The sequence below is a fragment of the Capra hircus genome, chromosome 12, assembly GCF_001704415.2.
Source record: "Capra hircus breed San Clemente chromosome 12, ASM170441v1, whole genome shotgun sequence".
NCBI classification, from domain to species: Eukaryota; Metazoa; Chordata; class Mammalia; order Artiodactyla; family Bovidae; genus Capra; species Capra hircus.
This window is the reverse complement of record NC_030819.1, coordinates 61,403,284-61,423,543: the sequence shown is the minus strand read 5'-3', so window position 1 is coordinate 61,423,543 and position 20,260 is coordinate 61,403,284. Positions and strand designations below refer to the sequence as shown.

Here is a 20,260-nt window from a genome sequence, read left to right as displayed (position 1 = left end):
GCAATATCCTACTTGTTTGACATAATTGACTTAGTAAATATTCTGAATCATTTAAAGAAAGTTCTTACTATGTCTCAATAATTTTTTCTCTGTCAACTCTTGCCTGAATAGTTTACACTGTGGTCTCTCAGATGTATTCTGTGCCACCTTCTGTCAGTTCACCCCATTGTAGGCAGAGTGGTCTCCCAGAAATGCAAAGATAATCATGTTACTCCCAAGCTTAACAGTTTCCATTGTCCATCTTATTTTACTTTTTGCTCATTTTAATGAAATGCTGTATCTTTAACTTGGCCTAAAAGGCCTATTATAATCAGACTCCAGCCCTGCCTCCCTGTCTAGTCTTGTCTTAAGTGTTTGTCCTTCAGAAGCTCTGTATTAGAGCCATCCTGGACTTCTTTTACTTTCTGGAATTCACTTGCTCGTTGCACTCCCAGGCCTGCACATCTGCTGTTCCCTTTCCAGAATGCACTTTGCTGCTTGTCTGCTTCCCACTCTCCCGCAGCCCCTGCCTTTCATGTGGTTGCTCCTAGCCAGCTGGGGTATCCCTGCCTGAAGCTGCAGAGCAGGTTGGTGCCCAGGCCGTGCTCCCCTCAGACCCCACGGCTTTCCTTTGCAGCACTGGGCACAGAGTCGCCACTGAATTACTCAGCTACAGGCATTTGCTCAGTGTCTGTCCTCCCCAAAAAAGTGTTGACTCCACAAAGACAGGGACTGGTCTTTCTGTCTGTTCATGGTATCCCCCAGAGCCAGCACAGAATTTGGCACACAGTAGGTTCCCAGTATGTATGGCTTAGATCTATATTCTATGTGTAATGTAATTTGGAATGTAGAATAGAATATGTTTACTTTCAAATGCAGATACAAGATGACCAAATATTATTCATTGGGGGTTCTTCCAGGTCTTGTCTTAAGGAATAAATAATAACCATATAATGGCCATATACTAATAAATGATGCTTTACATATTTGAGAATAGTGTGTCTTCAACAGTTTTAGCTGTTCTCTTTAAAGTCAGGTTCACAGTATTATTCTCCATGGGAAATCATTTTCTTTTAGCTAATATCAATGCTCAGTATCCACCAAAATATCAGAATTCCACCTTACTGAATTCCTAAGTATAGTTAACAGTAATGCCACAATTAAAAAAAAAATCATGTTGGAAATCTTCAAGTGTATTAGAGAGAATAGTAAAATGAACTTCCAAGTGCCCATAATATTAATAGTTATCAATATACAGCCAATCTTGTTTCATACCTACCCTCTCCTACACCTCCTTCTCCAGCCTCCCATCCCTGCTCACTCGTAGGTTATTTTAAAGGCAAGGTGGATAATTTTAAAGCAAATCTAAGACATCATTTCCTTTTATCCATAAGAACTTGAATAAGTACCTGTCTAAGATAAGGGATCTTTAAAAAGCAGTACCAATAATCACACCTAAAAAATTAATAACGGTCCTTAGTATTGTCAAAAAGCCAGCTGGTGTTCAAATTTCTCTTGTTTATCTTATGATTTCTTTTTTAAACTGTGAGTTTTATACAAATGGAGATTCAATTTTCCTTTCCTTTTGATTTTTTTCTTTTTATCTTCTCTCTATGTGTTTTATAAAGGGGCCATTTCTTATAAATTTCCCACATTCTGATTTCATCCCCATAGCATCTTAAAAAATATTCCTCTTTTTTTTTTTTAAATGTCTTGTAAACTTGTAGTTAGATCAAGAATCTGGATAAGGTTTTGGCTTTTTTTTTTTTTTTTTAAGTGAGAATAAAAGTGGTCCATGTTACATTCTACCTAGTACATGAGTGGTGTTTTCAAATACCTGAGCCGTATTCCCCAAACTATCCAGATCATCAAAAACAAAAGTCAGCAAAACTGCCACAGTGCAGAGTAGCCTAAGTAGCCTGATCACTAAATGTAGTGTAGGATGCTGGATAGGATCCTGGCATAGGAAAAATAAGTACATTAGGAAAAACTAAGGAAATTGGAATAAAGAATGAGCTTAAATTAATAATAATGTATCGATGTTGGCTCATTAATTGTAAGAAATTTGCTAAACTAATGTAAGGTGTTTGCAGTATGGAAAATTGGGTTTAGGGTATACGGAAAATCTGTTTTCATATTTTTTTCTGTAAATGTAAAATTATTCTAAAGTTAAAGGTTAATTTTTAAAAAGTTACCTCTCTCTCACTTACCCCTTGCCCAGTTTTAAACAGCCTGGCATTAGTGGTTGCTATAGAAATGAACTGTAAAAAGACTATTCTTATTAACAGAGTGAACTCTTGCTCAGAGAAGCTAGAGTTTTGGCTAATGACTCAGAATTTGGATTTTCTTGCCCATTAAAAGAAAACAGAGAGGCTAAAGCATCTATTAGATATAAAACTTTAAACAGAGCAAGCATGAGTTTCAGAATATCCCCTTCCCTTGTATTTTTCAAATAATCTGTAACTCTACTGCCCACCTCAGCCACACACTGCAGAGCCCTCTTCATACAATTGCATGAAATCAAAATGCAACATCTTGTAAACTGAAAAAAAAAAAAACCCTTCTTATCACTAGGGCTTCCCTGGTGGCTGAGGGGTAAGAATCCATCTGTAGTACAGGAGATGCAGGAGACTCGGGTTTGATCCCTGGGTCAGAGAGATCCCTTGGAGAAGAAAATGGCAACCCACTCCAGTATTCTGGCCTGGAAGATCCCATGGACAGAGGAGCTTGGCGAGCTATAGCCCATGGGATAGCAAAGAGTCAAACATGACTTTGCAACTGAACAACAGCAGTCTTTTCCCTCACTGATTTAAGATGCTGCTGTCAGTAAATTTCCATGTTAACATCACCATTTTAAATTCTGATGAAATAAAGAAAATCACCCTAGTGTAGTTACTTCCTAATAAGCTAAATGTATGAATCTCAAGTTTTTTAATGTTGATTTTGCTTCATTTTAAACTTCTTTTTTCCCTTTCAGATTTGGTGAGGAAAAAAATACACATTTGCTGTTTGTTTTTATAATCCCTGAGAATTTTAAAGGTATGTGCCTGTTGGGTATATTATTTGTTTTTCCTCCAAGTAGAAATCATAAGGTCAATATTTAATACAAAGATTCTTAGGTTGTGTTTCAGGGCACGGAGCTGATATTGCTTTAACCGAACCACTAACAATGGAAAAAATGAGTGTTGTGTTGAAATACTGGAAAACATATTTCTCACGTACTGGTGAGTGGAAAACAAGTTTCCAAAGGTTTGAAAACTTGTAATTAAAATTCTATGAGAACTGTTTTTATACATTTGGTTTTCCACTGATACCTTTTAAATGTTGACAATTAACTGCATTCTCTATAGTATAAGGACCTATAATCCTTGTTTATCATAGTCTGAAGAAAACAACACACAAGAGACAACACTATACATGGGCATCACAGATGGTCAACACCAAAATTAGATTGATTATATCCTTTGCAGCTGAAGATGGAGAAGCTTTATACAGTCAGCAAAAACAAGACCAGGAGCTGACTGTGGCTCAGATCATGAACTCTTATTGCAAAGTTCAGACTTAAACTGAAGAAAGTAGGGAAAACTACTAGACCATTTAGGTATGACCCCAATCAAATCCATTAAGATTATACAATGGAAGTGACAAATAGATTCAAGGGATTAGATATGATAGACAGAGTGCCTGAAGAACTACGGATGGAGGTTGGTAACATTGTACAGGAGGCAGTGATCAAGATCATCCCTAAGAAAAAGAAATGCAAAAAGGCAAAATGGTTGTCTGAAGAGGTCTTACAAAAAGCTGAAAAAAGAAGAGAAGTGAAACGCAAAGGAGAAAAGGAAAGATACACCCATCTGAATGCAGAGTTCCAAAGAATAGCAAGGAGAGATAAGAAAGCCTTCCTAAGTGATCAATGCGAAGAAATAGAGGAAAACAATAGAATGAGAAAGACTAGAGATCTCTTCAAGAAAATTAGAGATACCAAGGGAACATTTCATGCAAAGATAGGCACAGTAAAGGACAGAAATGGTGTGGACTTAACAGAAACAGAAGATATTAAGAAGAAATGGCAAGAATACACAGAAAACTATACAAAAAAGACCTTCATGACCCAGATAACCACAATGGTGTGATCGCTCACCTAGAGCCAGACATCCTGGAATGCAAAGTCAAGTGGGCCTTAGGAAGCATCACTAAGAACAAAGCTAGTGGAGGTGATAAAATTCCAGTTGAGCTATATCAAATCCTAAAAGATGATGCTGTGAAAGTGCTGCACTCAATATGCCAGCAGATTTGGAAAACTCAGCGGTGGCCACAGGATAGGAAAAGGTCAGTTTTCATTCCAGTCCCAAAGAAGGGCACTGCCAAAGAATATTCAAACTACCACACAATTGACCTCATCTCACACGCTAGCAAAGTAATGCTCAAAATTCCCCAAGCGAGGCTTCAATAGTATGTGAACCAAGAACTTCCAGATGTTCAAGCTGGATTTAGAAAAGGCAGAGGAACCAGAGATCAAATTGCCAGCATCTGTTGGATCATAGAAAAAGCAAGACAGTTCCAGAGAAACATCTACTTCTGCTTCATTGACTACGCCAAAACCTTTGACTGTGTGGATCACAACAAACTGGAAAATTCTGAAAGAGATGGGAATACCAGACCACCTGACCTGCCTCCTAAAAAACTTATAAGCAGGTCAAGAAGCAACAGTCAGAATTGGACATGGAACAACAGACCGGTTCCAAGTTGGGAAAGGCTGTATATTGTTACCCTGCTCATTTAACTTCTATGCAGAGTATATCATGCAAGATGCCAGGCTGGATGAAGCACAAGCTGGAATCAAGATTGCCAGGAGAAATATCAATAACCTCAGATATGCAGGTAACACCACCCTTATGGAAGAAAGCAAAGAAGAACTAAAGAGCCTCTTAATGAAAGTGAAAGAGGAGAGTGAAAAAGTTGGCTTAAAACTCAACATTCAGAAAACGAAGACCATGGCATCCAGTGCTATCACTTTATGGCAGACAGATGGGGAAGCAATGGAAACAGAGACTTTATTTTTGGGGGGCCCCAAAATCACTGCAGATGGTGACTACAGCCATGAAATTAAGGCACTTGCTTCTTGGAAGAAAAGCTGTGACCAACCCTAGATAACATATTGAAAAGCAGAAACATTACTTTGGCAACAAAGGTCCATCTGGTCAAAGCTATGGTTTTTCCAGTAGTCATGTATGGACGTGAGAGTTGGACCATAAAACAGGCTCAGCACCAAAGAACTGATGGTTTCAAATGGTGGTGTTGGAGAAGACTCTTGAGAGTCCCTTGGACTGCAAGGAGATCCAACTAGTCAATCCTAAAGGGAATCAGTCCTGAGTATTCATTGGAAGGACTGATGCTGAAGCTGAAGCTCTAGTACTTTGGCCACCTGATATGAAGAACTGACTCACTAGAAAAGATGCTGAGAAAGATTGAAGGCAGGAGGAGAAGGGAATGACAGAGGATGAAAGTGGTTGGATGACATCACTGACTCAATGGACATGAGTTTGAGCAAGGTCTGGGAGTTGGTAATGGACAGGGAAGCCTGGCGTGCTGCAGTCCATGGGCTTGCAAAGAGTCAGATACCACTGAACTAAACTGAACAGAACTGCAGAAAACAAGTGTGAATAAAATAAAGGGAAACATATGTTCTCTACCTGTGGAGAAAGTTTGTTTTCAAAGGTTTAAAGTGTGTTGCATAAGGACAAATGCAATGTTGTAGTTAAGCACAGGGTATTTTTTTTGTTTGTTGTTTGTTTTAGTAGCTGCTAAATCATTCCTTAGTCATTTAAATGGACTTTCCTTAGTCATTTAAATGGACTTATTCATGCTTTGTCATTGTATGATTAGGTAAAAACGAGTGCCATTAACCTTGAGTCTTGTGCTTTGGTAAACACTTGTATATTAATTATTTTACTTCTTTAAGTTGATAGAGTGGTTATCCTTTCTGTTTTAGATTTTTATTGTGTGTTACTTTCTTTTTTGTTTTGTTTTTTTTTTTAGATTTTTATATATACATAATTGGTGTCAGTGCTTCAGTGAGACCTTACATTTCTAAATTCTTCATCTATACTGTATTATGTGTATTTCCAGCATCTGAACACTTAAGATAATTAAATTAGTTTTAATATGGCTTGTAAAAGGGCAGACTCCAATTTCTGAAATTAAATTCCACTGGAATTATTGTTGATCAGTGACTATTTATGGTTTTTCAAAGCCTGGGTTACAAGCAGGAATCTATTTAAATTAAGGTATTTTTCTTCAAATGGACCTGGAAGACACTTTTGGGATTGTGATGGATAAGCTCATACTCCAGATGATACAAGATTCAGTACACCTCTCTTTTTTTTTTTTAATGTTCTTCATTATGGAGGGAAGATGAGTGAGTCTGTTTTGTAACATTCTAATGGCTCCCAGCCACTGCAAGTGTCAGAGTTCTTCCTTGGAGAGAAATGGTAACCCTTCTGGACCAGGGTCCTTTGGTAATCTCTTCTCATTTTGGTTCTCATTGGAAATAGAACAGCTGCTCATCTCCACTTGTCTAGCACATTCCTATTGCTCATAACCACATCTCACCAGTCATCTCATCTCTGCTCTGAGGATAAGCAGCTGCAAGACAGCAAAAAAAGAATAACCCCCAAACCAAAAAATAACACAACCATCAGATGCTTTATTTTGACAATGCAGCTGCTTACTGAAGACTCATATGCATTTTCTGCCTCTGACATTTACCTGTAAATAATAAATAAGCTCAGTTGAATGCATTTTAAACACACCTATCACTAATTAGTAAAATCTGGTTAAAGGAGGCCGCTGTGGAGTAAGCTTTATGTAGTGTTGTAATTTTGCTTTCTCACCTGAGTTGTTCCATGCTTAACAGGCTGAAATCTATAAATTACTTTTTATTTTAAAAGCACTGCTTTGTAAAATCTATTGAGTGAAACATGACAACTGTTTTTGATTAGAACTTGCATGTGTGATTAACATCATCCCCGCCAGTGATTTTATAATTAAAATGGTTCCTTTTTTTAATTTGCAGTTAAGAATGAAATTTCTGTGAAGCCTGAACAACCTGAGTTGCCTCTGCAGAAGTCCTGCAGTGAACACCTGGGATATTTTTCTACTGATGTATTTGCTTGGTTAGTTTTTTTTTTTCCTTCACTTTTTCCTAATAGCAATTTTTACTGTGTACATTTCATTAAAAAACGTTTCTGGAGGGTTTATTGATTGTGGAACAGCAGCTCCAGTGCTGGGGTTGATGCAAAAGAAAGTATCTGTTTTGTGGAAGAAGGATATAGCTTGTCCTGTATTTCAGAATCCTGAGCTGGCACTGAGGGTGCATGTTAAAGAAATATCCATCTCAGTATAAGGAAGCATTCCACCACCACAGGGGAGCAGATTGAATTGTCAAGTAGTAACTTACCCATCAGGCTTCCTGATAGCTCAGTTGGTAAAGAATCTGCCTGCAATGCAGGAGATCCTGGGTTGGGAAGATCTACTGGAGAAGGGATAGACTACCCACTCCCATCACTGGACATGTTCAACTAGAGACTGGGTTAAATAAAAGCAGTGATGTTCAGGCTTTTAAAACAATGGAATCCTGAGCTGTTATCCATCTGCTGCTACACTTTTCCCCAATGTCTTTTCCTGAACTATCACCCTGTTTATTGAAAATGACCCTTTAAAGACAGTCTCTCTGTCTGTGTCCCTCTGGGATATTAGAACTAGCCTTCAAACCTGCAGAGGCTAGGCCATTGAACTGAGGGCCATTTAAAACCCTTTCAGTTCTAACACTGAATGCTTATAAAAATTCTATATGCATGAATTTCTTTGTTTCGCTTGAAGCTGATTTCCAAGGCGATTTTTAAATAGAGCATTTGACTATAAAGAATGGACAAAAGTGCTGAGGATTATGGGTGATGGCAGTAAGAAGTCTGAGTCACTTCCAGAATTTGTAGAATGTGACCATCTACTATTTTGTACAAGGAGGAGACTTGGCAACCAGTAAGTGTGGTTAAACCAGGGATACACTTACTTCAATAGTGCAGAGTTAACGGCAGCTTTCTTTATCTTACTTAAGATTTTAACCTCAAAAAAAAAAAAGAGATTTTAACCTCAAAGAAATTTTCTGTGTTAAACTTTTTTCTGAGAGTTGAGGTTGGGAAGGGTTTTGGAAGGCTTGTGTTACTTAAAACTGCTCTTTGAGCCCTCCTTATCTTGTATCTTTGTTTTTCCTCACAAGCCTATAAAAGTAAATTTTCAAATGAAGTCATTTGAAAGTCATTTTTTCATCTTCAAATGAAGAAGATAATATTAATTTGTAAGTGTCTTAGGGAAATATATTTTTTAAATCAATTAAAGTCAAATCTAGAAAAATGGTAGAGCCAGAAAATATCCATTAAATGATGCATTTTTACATGGAGGGAAACTGCAGCAGTTGCTGATCAAGCTGCAATAGTGTATCTTGGCCTTCTCCTCCTCTGTGCTGTTTTCCTGCAGTGCACCTTTAGATACAGTCATGTAATTTGGAATACTCATAATCAGTGAGGTTAGAATATTTTAGTACTGTTTGTATCTGTTATTAATCGGTATCTTTTAGAATTTTGGATTGAATTTATGATAATCTTAATAATAAATTATTTTGAAATAAGATATTCTGTACCAGTTACATAAGGTAAAATGCTTTGATAATTAACGCTATCAAAGCATTTACCATTTGGTTAATGCTTTGGTGATTATTTTACAGTTGCCTCATAATTTTCCTTTTAAATATATGGTACAATTTTTCTCTTGTTTCTAGCTCTGAATCTCTAAGAAACAACATTGGATTTGATTTAAAGGCTCCATTGTCAAATTTTGAGAAAAGGAAAAAGATTTCTCTTCTTCATTCGAGCAAGGAAAAGCTGAGAAGGTAAATTTTGATACAACCTCCCCCCCCCCTTTTTTTTTTAAGCATTATTCCTTTGTAGGAAGAAATTACTTTCATGAATTTCATAGTTTTTTATAGCATTGTTAAAAGTTAGTGTGAAGACTTCTCTTGTGGTCCAGTGATTAACAATCCACCTGCCAGTGCAGGGTACATGGGTTTGATCCCAGTCCGGGAAGATTCTGTGTGCTTCGGAGCTACTAAATCCACACACCACAACTACTGAAGCCCGCATGCCTAGAGCCCATGCTCCATAACAAGAGAAGCCCGGGCACCAGAAACTAGAGAGTAGCCCCCACTCACTGCAGCTACAGAAAAGCCTGCAGGCAGCAACAAAGGTGCAGCATGGCCAAAAAGAAAAGTCGTCACTGTGAAACTAGTTTATCTGGCAACGGAAGATAGGCTACTCACTCATTCTACTCATTTAGCCATTCAGCAAGTAGGTGTGAGTGTAATGTGCCTGAATATGATTGGAGAATTGAGATAAGAAATAAATTGTTGCCTTCAAGGAGTTCTTAGCCTAGTGCTCAGACAGACTTCTAACAAAAATATTTAGGAACAAAAATGCATAAAAGACGTGATATCGGTACAGTGGTCACTCAAGATATTGCTGTGATAAACTAAAAACCTAAGTCATGCATTATATATAATTATGAATTAAACTATTTATGTTATTAAGATGTCAGTCCTCACTAAACTGAAATACAATTCAAATCTAGATAATTTGAGTAGTTTTTTGTGGTTTTTTTTTGGGAAAAAGTTGACAATCTAATTCAAAACTGTATGGAAAGGGCTCTGAATATAAAACGCCTTAGAATAAAGCAATCTTGAAAACATCTAACAAAATTGGAGTGTGTAAGCTACCTGGCTTTAAGACCTAGTATACAGCTTCATTTATCAATTATTTTACTGAAGTAAAGATGGACTGATAGATAATATAACACAATAGCCCAGTATTAGACCCACATATTTTGGTCTTTTGATTTTCAGCAAATCACCAGAGCAAACAACTTGGGGAACAAAAGTCTTTTCTGTAAATGTTGCTGGAACAACTGGACATCCATATGAAACAAATGATGAAACTTGACCGCTTACTCATATCATGTGAAAATTAATTCAGCATGGAGTATAGACAGGGCTACTGTATAAAGCTAGAGCTGTAAAGCTTCTAGCATAGGGCTGTTCAGTAGAACTTTCTGCAGTGTTAGAAATGGCCTGTATCTACTGTCCAGGAAGGTAACTGCAAGTCATATTATTGAGTATTTAAAATGTGAATATTGCAACTTAGGAAATGAATTCAAATTTTTGTTAATTTTTTATGAATTTATATTTAAATAGATTGATGTGGCTCATAGGTAATGAACTGAAAGCTACAGTTCTAGAAGAAAATGAAGGTTAATGTTTTCACTAGCTGAGGGTAGGTGATTGTTCCTTGTGACACAGAAAGCAATAACCACAAAAGAAACAGAATTAGGACTCCTCAAAATTTACAACTTTTGATTTCGTAAGACCCCACTCAGAAAATAAATATGCAGACTACAGACAGGGAGAAAAGATTTGCAAAACAAATATATTGATAAAATACTGACACTGAAATATATGGAGAACTCCTAAAGTTCAATAATAAGAAGATCTGCATAGGTAAAGTATTTGAACAGACACTTCACAAAGGAAGATAAGTGCCTAATAAGCAGTGGAAAAAAATGCTGAATGTAATTTGTCATCATGGAAATGCACATTATAGAGCATGAGATACTACCACATATACCTCAGAAAGTCCAATATTTTAAAACTAAAACTGACAATGTTAAATGTTGTCATAGATTTAGAACAACAGGGATTCTCATACACTGATGGTAGGAGTGTAAAATGGTAGAATTTTGGGGAAAGTTCTGCCAGTTTCTTCTAAATTTATAAAATAGCCCATTGATTCAATTCCTGTACATTTACTAAGAGAAATGAAAATGTGCATTCACAAAAAGATGTATAGAAGATCTAGTAGTTTTATTCCTAATGATCAAAAATTGGAAATAGTGGAAGTGCTGATTAAAAAGAGCCTGAATAAATAAATTGTGGCATATTTATACTTTGGAATGCTATTAATAAAAAGCAACAAATTACTGACATAGCAGATTATCTTGGATAAATCTCAAAAATATTATGTAAGTAAGAGAAACCTTACATAAAAATACACATGTGAAGTTAAAAGAGAGGCAAAAATTAATGTGAGAGGGAAAAATATCAGAAATGTGGTTGCCTTTTACAGGGGATGAGACTGACTAAGAAGGGACAGAAGGAACTTTCTGGAGTCATGAGAATGTTAATGAGGTGGTTTGTGTTACACAGCTTTGTGCATTATCAAAACTCATAGAATGGCACCCTTAAGATTGGCGCATTTTATGTGACTTTTACCTGAAAATAAAATAATTTTAACTGTAGCTCATAATATGTTTAGGGGTTTAGTGTACTGAAGTCTGTAATTTACTTTGAAATACTTCAGTGTAATGAAATGGATTGATGTCTGGCCAGTGGGATGATTCATATATGACAAAGCAAGGACAGTAACTGTTCACTGTGGACTCCAGGTTATAGGTATTTAAGCGTTCCCTGTACAGATTCTTAATTCTTTCAGCTTTTAAAGAATAAGAATTTTTAATTCTCTCAGTCTCCCTGTATGTTTGAACATTTTCCTAATGGAAGAAATGTTTAATATGATTTTTCACTATAAAAGTGATATGTGCCCCACAGATGCTTGGGAAATGTAGAAAATAAAAGGAAGAAATAATATGTTCTATAGTCCAACACTCTAGAAATAATGACTAATTGACACTATTGTCTCTTTTGGCCCTAATGGCTGTAATCATATTCTATATGCTTCTTCTATCTTCTACTTATATCCTATAGAAATGCCCTATTTTTTCCCAGTAAGCTTTATATCCTTTCCACGTCCAGATAATATTCTGCTGAACTAATATCCTCTAGCTTACTTAAGCATCCACTTATTTTGTGTCTTTAGATTGGTTTACCTATTTTACTGAAAAGGAAAGTTAAGTTGCTTAGTCATGTCCAACTCTTTGCGACCCCATAGAGTGTAGCCCTACCAGGCTCCTCCGTCCACGGGATTTTCCAGGCAAGAATACTGGAGTGGGTTGCCATGTCCTTCTCGAGGAGATCTTCCTGACCCAGGGATTGAACCCGGGTCTCCTGCATTGTAGGCAGACGCTTTACCGTCTGAGCCACAGGGAAGTCATTTTACTGAAAGGCTACCATAATGGATATCATTCTGCAGAAAGTTTATTCTGTGTTTGTGATCCTTATAAGTGAAAGTACCCTATGGAAGGGTGTATGACCTTTCAAAGCCCTTCATCCATGTGTCAAATTGTTGACACTTCCAACCCTTTTACAGAATCATCCCTGATACATTTCCACAGAACCCCCAAAGCTTAAAGTCCAATTAAAATACCACCCACTGGTCTGGAATATTTGAGTTATTCACTGGCTATATGTCAAAGTGGATTTTTTAATGCATTTATTTTTGTCATTCTGAGGTTCAGAAAGGTTTAGTAACTTGCCTATATCCCAGCTAGAAATTGGCAAAGCTACCCTTTGATCCCACTTATGTCAGTATGGCAGTATTCAGCACAAAACATGCTTAAGAATGTTTATCAAATGAAAACATGGATAACTGAAGGTTCCAAAGGCTTCGGTCAATTTGGTGTTACATTTCCTATGTATTTCCCTTCAGAGCTATGAAATACTTAGGTTGGTTTCTTTCTGGTATGAGCCTGGATGTCGTTCTCATTTGCATATCAGTTTATTTGTTTTGCTCATGTGCCCGCCTTGTGTAAAGGAAGCAGGCTTTTGATTTTCCTTTCAGAACATAGGTAAAGCCCATGTATTTCAGGATGCTAGTTGTGTGTTGTTGGAAATGTGGTCAGGATCAGAGTGACAGGACTATCCCAGGGACTCTGTCTTCCAGTTGTCTCTCGTGTGGTCACAAAAGGATTTACCTGTGTGGTGTGTGAGTCTCTCCTCTGAGGGTTGCGTCGCCTGTGGGTTTCCATAGGCAGAGGGGGTGTTCTCTGGTGTCCTCAGTGTCCGGGCATCCTGCACACCCACAGGGATGAGTGAGCTGGGTTGCCATCAGCACAGACACTGTACTTGGCAGCATGTGAGCTGGTGCCCCAGGAAGCTGGGATTCCAGGGGCCGTGGAGGCTGCTGGCTCGTGGGGACATGGTCTTTCTCTGAATCGGACACCAGAAAGGGAAAAACAGACCCAGGAGGAAGACTGTTTGTCCTTGTGACAGGAAGAAAGTAGACTAATTATTCCTTACTTGTCGCACTTCTCTGCTCAGAGAACGAATCAAGTATTGCTGTGAGCAGCTGCGCACCCTGCTGCCGTATATGAGGGGGAGAAAGAATGATGCAGCTTCCGTCCTCGAGGCCACAGTTGATTACGTGAAGTTTGTCCGGGAGAAAATCCCTCCAGCCATCATGGGCCAGGTATGCAACTCTTGAGCCCTTGAATTTTATCCTCGTAGACAATGCTTTAATGCTGCAGTTTCCTTTCTTTCTGTTTTATAATTGGAAATGTATGTCTGTTTGTATATTTTGAAAAACATCTATAGCTATCTATTGATAAAGTAGGTCTCTGTCTGTCTGTTTCTTAGATTACAGAAGTACTTCAGAACAATAGGAGGTTTTGTAAGAAACAACAAATGCCCATCCAGCTATCCGTCCCAGGCACGATCATGGCACAAAGGTATGACAGTCTGAATCTTGTGAATCCAAAGTTGCCTTGTTATTTTTCTCTGATATTAATGCTAGAAATAACACAGGCACTGAACCCACCCATACTGAGAACTCGGGCATCTACTAAGAATCAGTGAACTTTTCCCTTTGCTGATGTGCATCATTGAATTATAGTGGATAAAATATATAATAGTCTCAGGCCTGGGATCCCTTCATGACTTGACTCACTCTTAACTTCTTTTGTTGTTTCTTTAAACCAGACTTCACAAGTAGTGCCTGTGGTGACTGACAATGTATTTGTGGCATGATAGATTCTAGCATTCCTCTGTGACCAGGGCAATCCAGCCTCATTTTTTTCAATTAGGAGTCTTTAAAGAAGCTTCTAGTGTAAAAGGTGGTGTGCCAAATGAATGCTTCCTAATTTAAATTGATTAGAATATGTAAACCAAGAAGAACTCTGAACAAGGAAAAATAAACCTTTCCTTCATGTCCTAAATACCCATCCTGAGTCCTAGTCTATGCTTTGCTCTAATATTTAATACAGAGTTTATCTCTGTGCCTTTTAGAACTCGAATGACAGAAGAGCAGTTCAACTCAACAGTGTTCATATCCTTCTCTTTGAGAAATGCCTAAGGAATGTTTTTTGTCTTCTAAGGGAAAACAGTGTGCTGAGCAGCACTCACTCACCTGCATCAGGCATCAGAGTCCTGACTGAGGAGCGCTTGAATGTGTACTCTGCTCCTGCCTCCCAGGACGCTGTGGATGAAGCTGTGAGAGGTGAGCTCTGCCCGCTGCTCTGCAGCTGTAGTATATGGGGGCTTCGGGGCGTGTCCTGCTCAGCCGGGGCTCCTGTGCAGCCACTGCCATAACCAAGGGATGAGCTGTAGCTGGAAGATTGCACCCGGGGTCCTCTGGTGCTGTCCGCTGGAAGGACACAGCTGGCCACAGGCATTTGAATAGTGTTATCCCAGAGGGTGGGCTGAAAACTGACTGTCATCACCAGAAAGTTCATCTTGCTCACAGATGACGAGCACACTGGTGACTGTGTGTATTATGTGAGTAGAATCTAAAGCGAGGGAAGTATTCATGTTAATTCAGTGCTAAGAGTGTATAGGCAGACCACAGATATATTGTGAGTTCTCTTCCAGGCCACTGAAATAAAATGAGCTTTGCAGTAGAGTCACACGTTGTTTGATTTCTCAGTGCATATAAACATTATGTTTGCACCATACCATAGTCTGTTAAGTACATGATAGCATATGTCTAAAAAAGTCATATGCAGGCCTTAATTTTAAAAAGTTTCATTGGTTTAAAATGCTAGCTGTCATCTGAGTTTTCAGCGAATACTAGTAGTGATAGCAAAGACATGACACTGTCATTGAGGTTGTGTACATATTGTGGGGACATAATGGAGACCACAGGAACAAATGGGGTTACTGGGATTGATGTCAAAAGTCAAAGGAGAAAGGGGCCCAAAATAGGACACAGCCCTCCTTGCTCATGTATCAGCCTCAGGGTGTTTGTTAGTCCTTTTAGACTTTTTTTTCCTGTCATAGTAAGGAGGGAAGGAGAGAAGGAAAAAGTAGCCATGAGCCATGGATAAACTGCTTAGAGTAGCTCTGGCTGAATGTCACAAAGAGTGATTAAATCAGCCCAGATTAGATCAGAGAGGGGCCAGGCCACAGGCACATGCCTGTCAGTGTTACTTCTTACACAGACAGTACTTCTGCATTTTCACTCTTCATATCCTGCAGAATCTCTGAAACACTCTCCTCATGCTGTGCGTTCAGGCCTTTCTGTGCCCCTGGATCTCTTGGTTTTGTATCACCTAAAGTAACTGGTCCAAGAAGAAACAAATCCACTAGGACCATAGGCTTGTGTCAGGTTCAGGCTGGAGGAGACCTTGAAGGTCATTGAACCAAACCCCTCATTCTAATTTTATTTATATACATTTTTCTATTTGAAAGCAGTATTAGTCCTTTACTAAAAACCCGCTAGTAGTAGTCATGTACAGATGTGAGAGTGGGACCAAAAAGAAGACTGAGAACCGAAGAATTGATGCTTTCAAATTGTGGTGCTAGAGAAGATTCTTGAGAGTCCTTTGGACTGCAAGGAAGTCAAACCAGTCAATCCTAAAGGAAATCAATCCAGAATATTCATTGTAAGGATTAATGCTGAAGCTCCAATATTTTGACCACCTGATGTGAGGAGCCAACTCTTTGGAAAAGACCCTGATACTGGGAAAGATTAACAGCAGGAGGAGAAGGAGGTGACAGAGGACGAGATGGTCAGATAGCATCACCAACTCAATGGACATGAGTTTGACCAAACTCCGGGAGACAGTGAAGGACAGGGGAACCTGATGCACTGCAGTCCATGGGGTTGCAAACAGTTGGACATGACTTAGCAACTGAACAACAAAACCCAGCTAACATAATAACTTCATTTTTTAATGTATTTCTTTCAAGCCTTTATATATATGTTTATGTGTGTTTATATATATATATATAATATATATATATTTTTTTGGTAGTAGTACTATAGTAGTAATCTTCTATAGTATTGGTCTTCCCAGTGGTCATGTATGATTGTGAGAGCTGGACCGTAAAGAAGGCAACATGCCAAAGAATCAATGCCTTTGAACTGTGGTACTGGAGAAGACTCCTGAAAGTCCCCTGGACAGCAAGGAGATCAAACCAGTCAGTCTTAAGGGAAATCAACCCTGAATACTCATTGGAAGGACTGATGCTGAAGCTGAAGCGCCAGTATTTTGGTCATCTGGTGCAAACATCTGTCTTATTGACAAAGTTCTTGATGCTGGGAAAGATCAAGGGCAGAAGGAGAAGAGGGCGTCAGAGGCTGAGATGCCTGGATGGCATCATTGATGCAATGGACATGAACTTGGGCAAACTCTGGGGGATGCTGAGGGACAGGGAAGCCTGGCCTGCTGCAGTCCATGGGGTCACAAAGAGTTGTACATGATGGGGCAACTGAACAACAACAACATAGTAGTAATCATATCAGACCTCCAATTTTGTCTCTTGACTTTTTTACTTAACATTGTGTCCTGTACGCTTGGATTTTGTATTATGCAGCCTTTATCACCAGTTTAATGGTTTTAGTAGTTTATCCAGTGATTTAGAGAATAGTTTTCTTGCTACATTTAGTGTTTCCAGGTTTGTGGGGAAAGTGATTTTATATATAACATTTCAGAAAATATATCCCTGTATATGGATTTTTCTCTATTTTGGACTTTTCCTTGGGCTGGATATGAGCACATGTATAGCTGGCCTTGCATGCTGCAAAATGGTTTTTGAAAGACGAATGAAACAGTTGGGATCAGTTAAGTCTTTCAAATTGCACTTTCACCACTTAGGCCAGTAAATTGAAGGTTAGAGAAGTTGAGTGGCCACCTATGATCCCCTGCTTTCTGTGATAAATCTGACCTGTAAACCAGAAGTGCTGATCTTAGTCAGTGTTTAGACTTCATTAAGTAGCTTTTACTTGTCCTTTTACATAAATTTATGTACACTTTTGCTGAAATGACTTTTTTTTTTCACAAATATTCCAGGTCCATTTGTATTTAAAGTCGATATAAAATTATATTCCTTTATTTTCATTTCTGTTAGTGTCCAGAAGAAAATAAATATTCACAGCATAGGGACTACATTGTTAACATTCACTATATATTAAACATTTTTTTCTGCCTTCTAGTTACTGTACAGAAGAGAGCGATACAACAGTATAACCCACTCACTGATGGAAAAATCAGTGACCAAACTATTTGTGGCTGAATGGAGTTTTTCTTTCCAACATTCTTCCTTGCTTCATAGAAATGGTCACTTTTTATGATGAAAGACACACACAGGCATACACAGGCAGAGAGAGCTGATGTGTCTCTAAAATCTCTGTCTTTGAATGACAAGTGAACACTAATTTATAGTGTTTGTATTATACTAAATGTCGCTACCAAAAAGTTTACTTTGTGTTTTCATCAGCATTTGAGTGTAGCAGTATCTTAAGTTCATACCATGGGGAAATGAAATAGAGGGTGATTTATTTCAGATATAGTAGTTCAGAGTTACCAATTTGCATGTACTGATGGATACTCTCTTTTATTAAAGGTCAGTCCAGCTCTGCGTCAGAGAACGCTATCGGTGATGTGTATAAAACCCGAATCCCCAGCACAGCTCTGTCTCTTAATTCCTTCCATGCTGTCAGATACTATTCTAAAGTGGTCCCTTCCTATGACGCAGCTGCCGTAACAAATCAGAACACTTCAGTGCGTTTCCCAACAGCTGTAGCCAAAGTCTCCAAGTTTCTTCCTCAGCACTGCAATTCTGTGTTGGGCCAGGCGTGCACAGCACACCCCAACTGTCTGGTAAGTCTCTTGGGGTCTGTGGGTCAGACCGGGCTCTTTCTTTCCAGTCCACAGGGGCCCCTGACCTGCGTTTTGTTGCTGATGCTCTGGGTTAGAAATCTCTCGGACTGGGACCATGGAAGGCAGCCCAGACACTGGTTCCTGGTGCTGCACAATGGCTCTCTAGATACCCACAGTCAGTCTGGATGTGGCCATGCTGCTCTCACCGGAAGTGACCTAATGAAACCTAATCTCCTTTAGCACCCCTCCTCACTGCTCCCCACCCCACCAGCCTCATCCTCTACTGGTCCCATGGCTGGGTTCTGCTTTATCTCTAGGCCCCAGTCACTTACACTTTATGAAAACCTATTCTTGAAATGCCAACCAGGCTGGTTTCACATCCCAGGTGTCTGCATACCACAGATATTTATTGAGCACCTACTGTGTTCCAGCATTCTGCTAACCACCGAGAATGGAGTGTCTAGACCACAATCCCTGGGTTGCTGAAGCTGAGTCTCATAGGGTGCAAACATGGAAGCAGACAGTGGTGATGTGCATTGGAGCACGTAGAGGGAGACCCCAGTGTACGCAGTGTGACGCAGATGCGGGCAAGGTTAAGGACAGCATGTCCCTGGAGGGAGTACTGACTACGCTGAGATCTGAAGAGTGAGAATTAGCCCAGGAGAGCAGTTAGGAATTGTGAGTGAGGAAGGGAAAAGCATTCTAGGCAGATGGTTCAGCATATATAAACAGTGGTATCTTCATTTTGGGCAAGAATTGTCCAATTCCAGAGAAAGACCCAAACCAGACTTGCCTGCTTAAAATAGACTCTCATAACCTTAATATAACTATCAGTACTTTTGCATATTAATAATAATGTTTTGAGCACTCAGTAAGTAATGTGTCAAATACCGTACATGTTAATGTGGGTTATCTGATGAACCTGTGACAGTCATTTGAGGTAGGGACATTATTTCCATATGACATCTATAGAGTGGGAATAATAGTGACTTTCCCAAAAAATATTTATAAGAAAACTAATCTAAAGAGCATTAGACATTTTAAAACATGAAGTATATACAGATATAATACTGTTGCTAATAATCATTAGTATACCAGTCCAAAAACTAGAGTAAATTAAAAAAAAAAAGGGTTGCAACATTATTTTTTTAAATTGTGACCTACACTTAACTGTATGGAGTTTTTGTTGGAGAATTGTTTAGTAACTATGAATAATACATATTTTAAAACCTGCAGGCATATTCACCTAAAGAGTTAATGGTTTTACAAATTATTTCCTATTGCTTGAGGACATAGAACACACATTTGTGTCATTATGAGTAAGAACAGGCCAGTATTCAATTAATATGTTTTTTGTTTTTTCACCTTTGCAGCAACAGTTTTGGGCGTATTAATAGCACATGTTTGAAATTCACTCTAGACCACCTATTGGGTGCCGTTTGACAATACAGGAAGAATGGAACAAAGAATGATCTTGAAAGCTACACCCAGAGACCTAATATCAAAAGGGTTTGCATTGTATGGCTTCTGATAAATGTGCTAAAAGCTTCTGCAGATAGAAAGACAGGCAGTAAGAGTGCTAGCTAGCCATAGGCTTTTATTAATACTTAGCTTCATACACACTTGGATCTCCCCCAACCAAGGTGCTCTAAGAACAAATGGCCTAGGTGACCTGGACACTTTTTGTTCTCAAAACACATTCCACAATTTATGCAAAAAGTACATTATAAAGAAGATCCACAATTTATGCAAAAAGTACGTTATAAAGAAGATCCACATAGTGCATTGATGTTGCTAAGTATAGATAATGCAACTTGATTCTTATTTTTAGTATCATTGTGAGTTACTGTCACTTATTTCTAGGTGGTATCTTTTCCAAATTTGGCATTTTAGAGCACTTCCTTCATTATTCACAGTAAGATACCTTAACTTGAGAGATGTGTTTACCTCCTGACTTGACTACTAATGAATAAACTGACGTGTTTATTTTTGCATTTCACCTTCCCTTGAGTAAAATGAGAACTAACATCTTTCTGGATCTTTAGTGTCAGATTACAGATTAGCAGATTTTTCTTTGTTTTCCATCCCCTTCTCCCTGTGGGCATTAGAAAAGATTGTTGGAAATAAGGGGAGAAAAATGTTTGTTTTATATTTCACTGAAATGTTCTTATGCATAAGTTTTATT

The 20,260-nt window shown here is 38.5% G+C and overlaps 1 protein-coding gene across 1 annotated transcript in view; it reads left to right on the top strand.

Moving 5' to 3' along the window:
- LOC102186027 (spermatogenesis- and oogenesis-specific basic helix-loop-helix-containing protein 2) overlaps positions 1 to 19,469 on the top strand; it is a 38,649-nt gene extending 19,180 nt beyond the window's left edge. The window contains exons 3-11 of the mRNA XM_018056309.1: positions 2,957 to 3,018; positions 3,099 to 3,203; positions 7,055 to 7,154; positions 8,816 to 8,926; positions 13,298 to 13,445; positions 13,613 to 13,704; positions 14,350 to 14,471; positions 17,819 to 18,075; positions 19,449 to 19,469. Coding sequence (XP_017911798.1) covers positions 2,957 to 3,018; positions 3,099 to 3,203; positions 7,055 to 7,154; positions 8,816 to 8,926; positions 13,298 to 13,445; positions 13,613 to 13,704; positions 14,350 to 14,471; positions 17,819 to 18,075; positions 19,449 to 19,469 — 1,018 coding nt within the window. The remainder of the gene's footprint in view (positions 1 to 2,956; positions 3,019 to 3,098; positions 3,204 to 7,054; positions 7,155 to 8,815; positions 8,927 to 13,297; positions 13,446 to 13,612; positions 13,705 to 14,349; positions 14,472 to 17,818; positions 18,076 to 19,448) is intronic.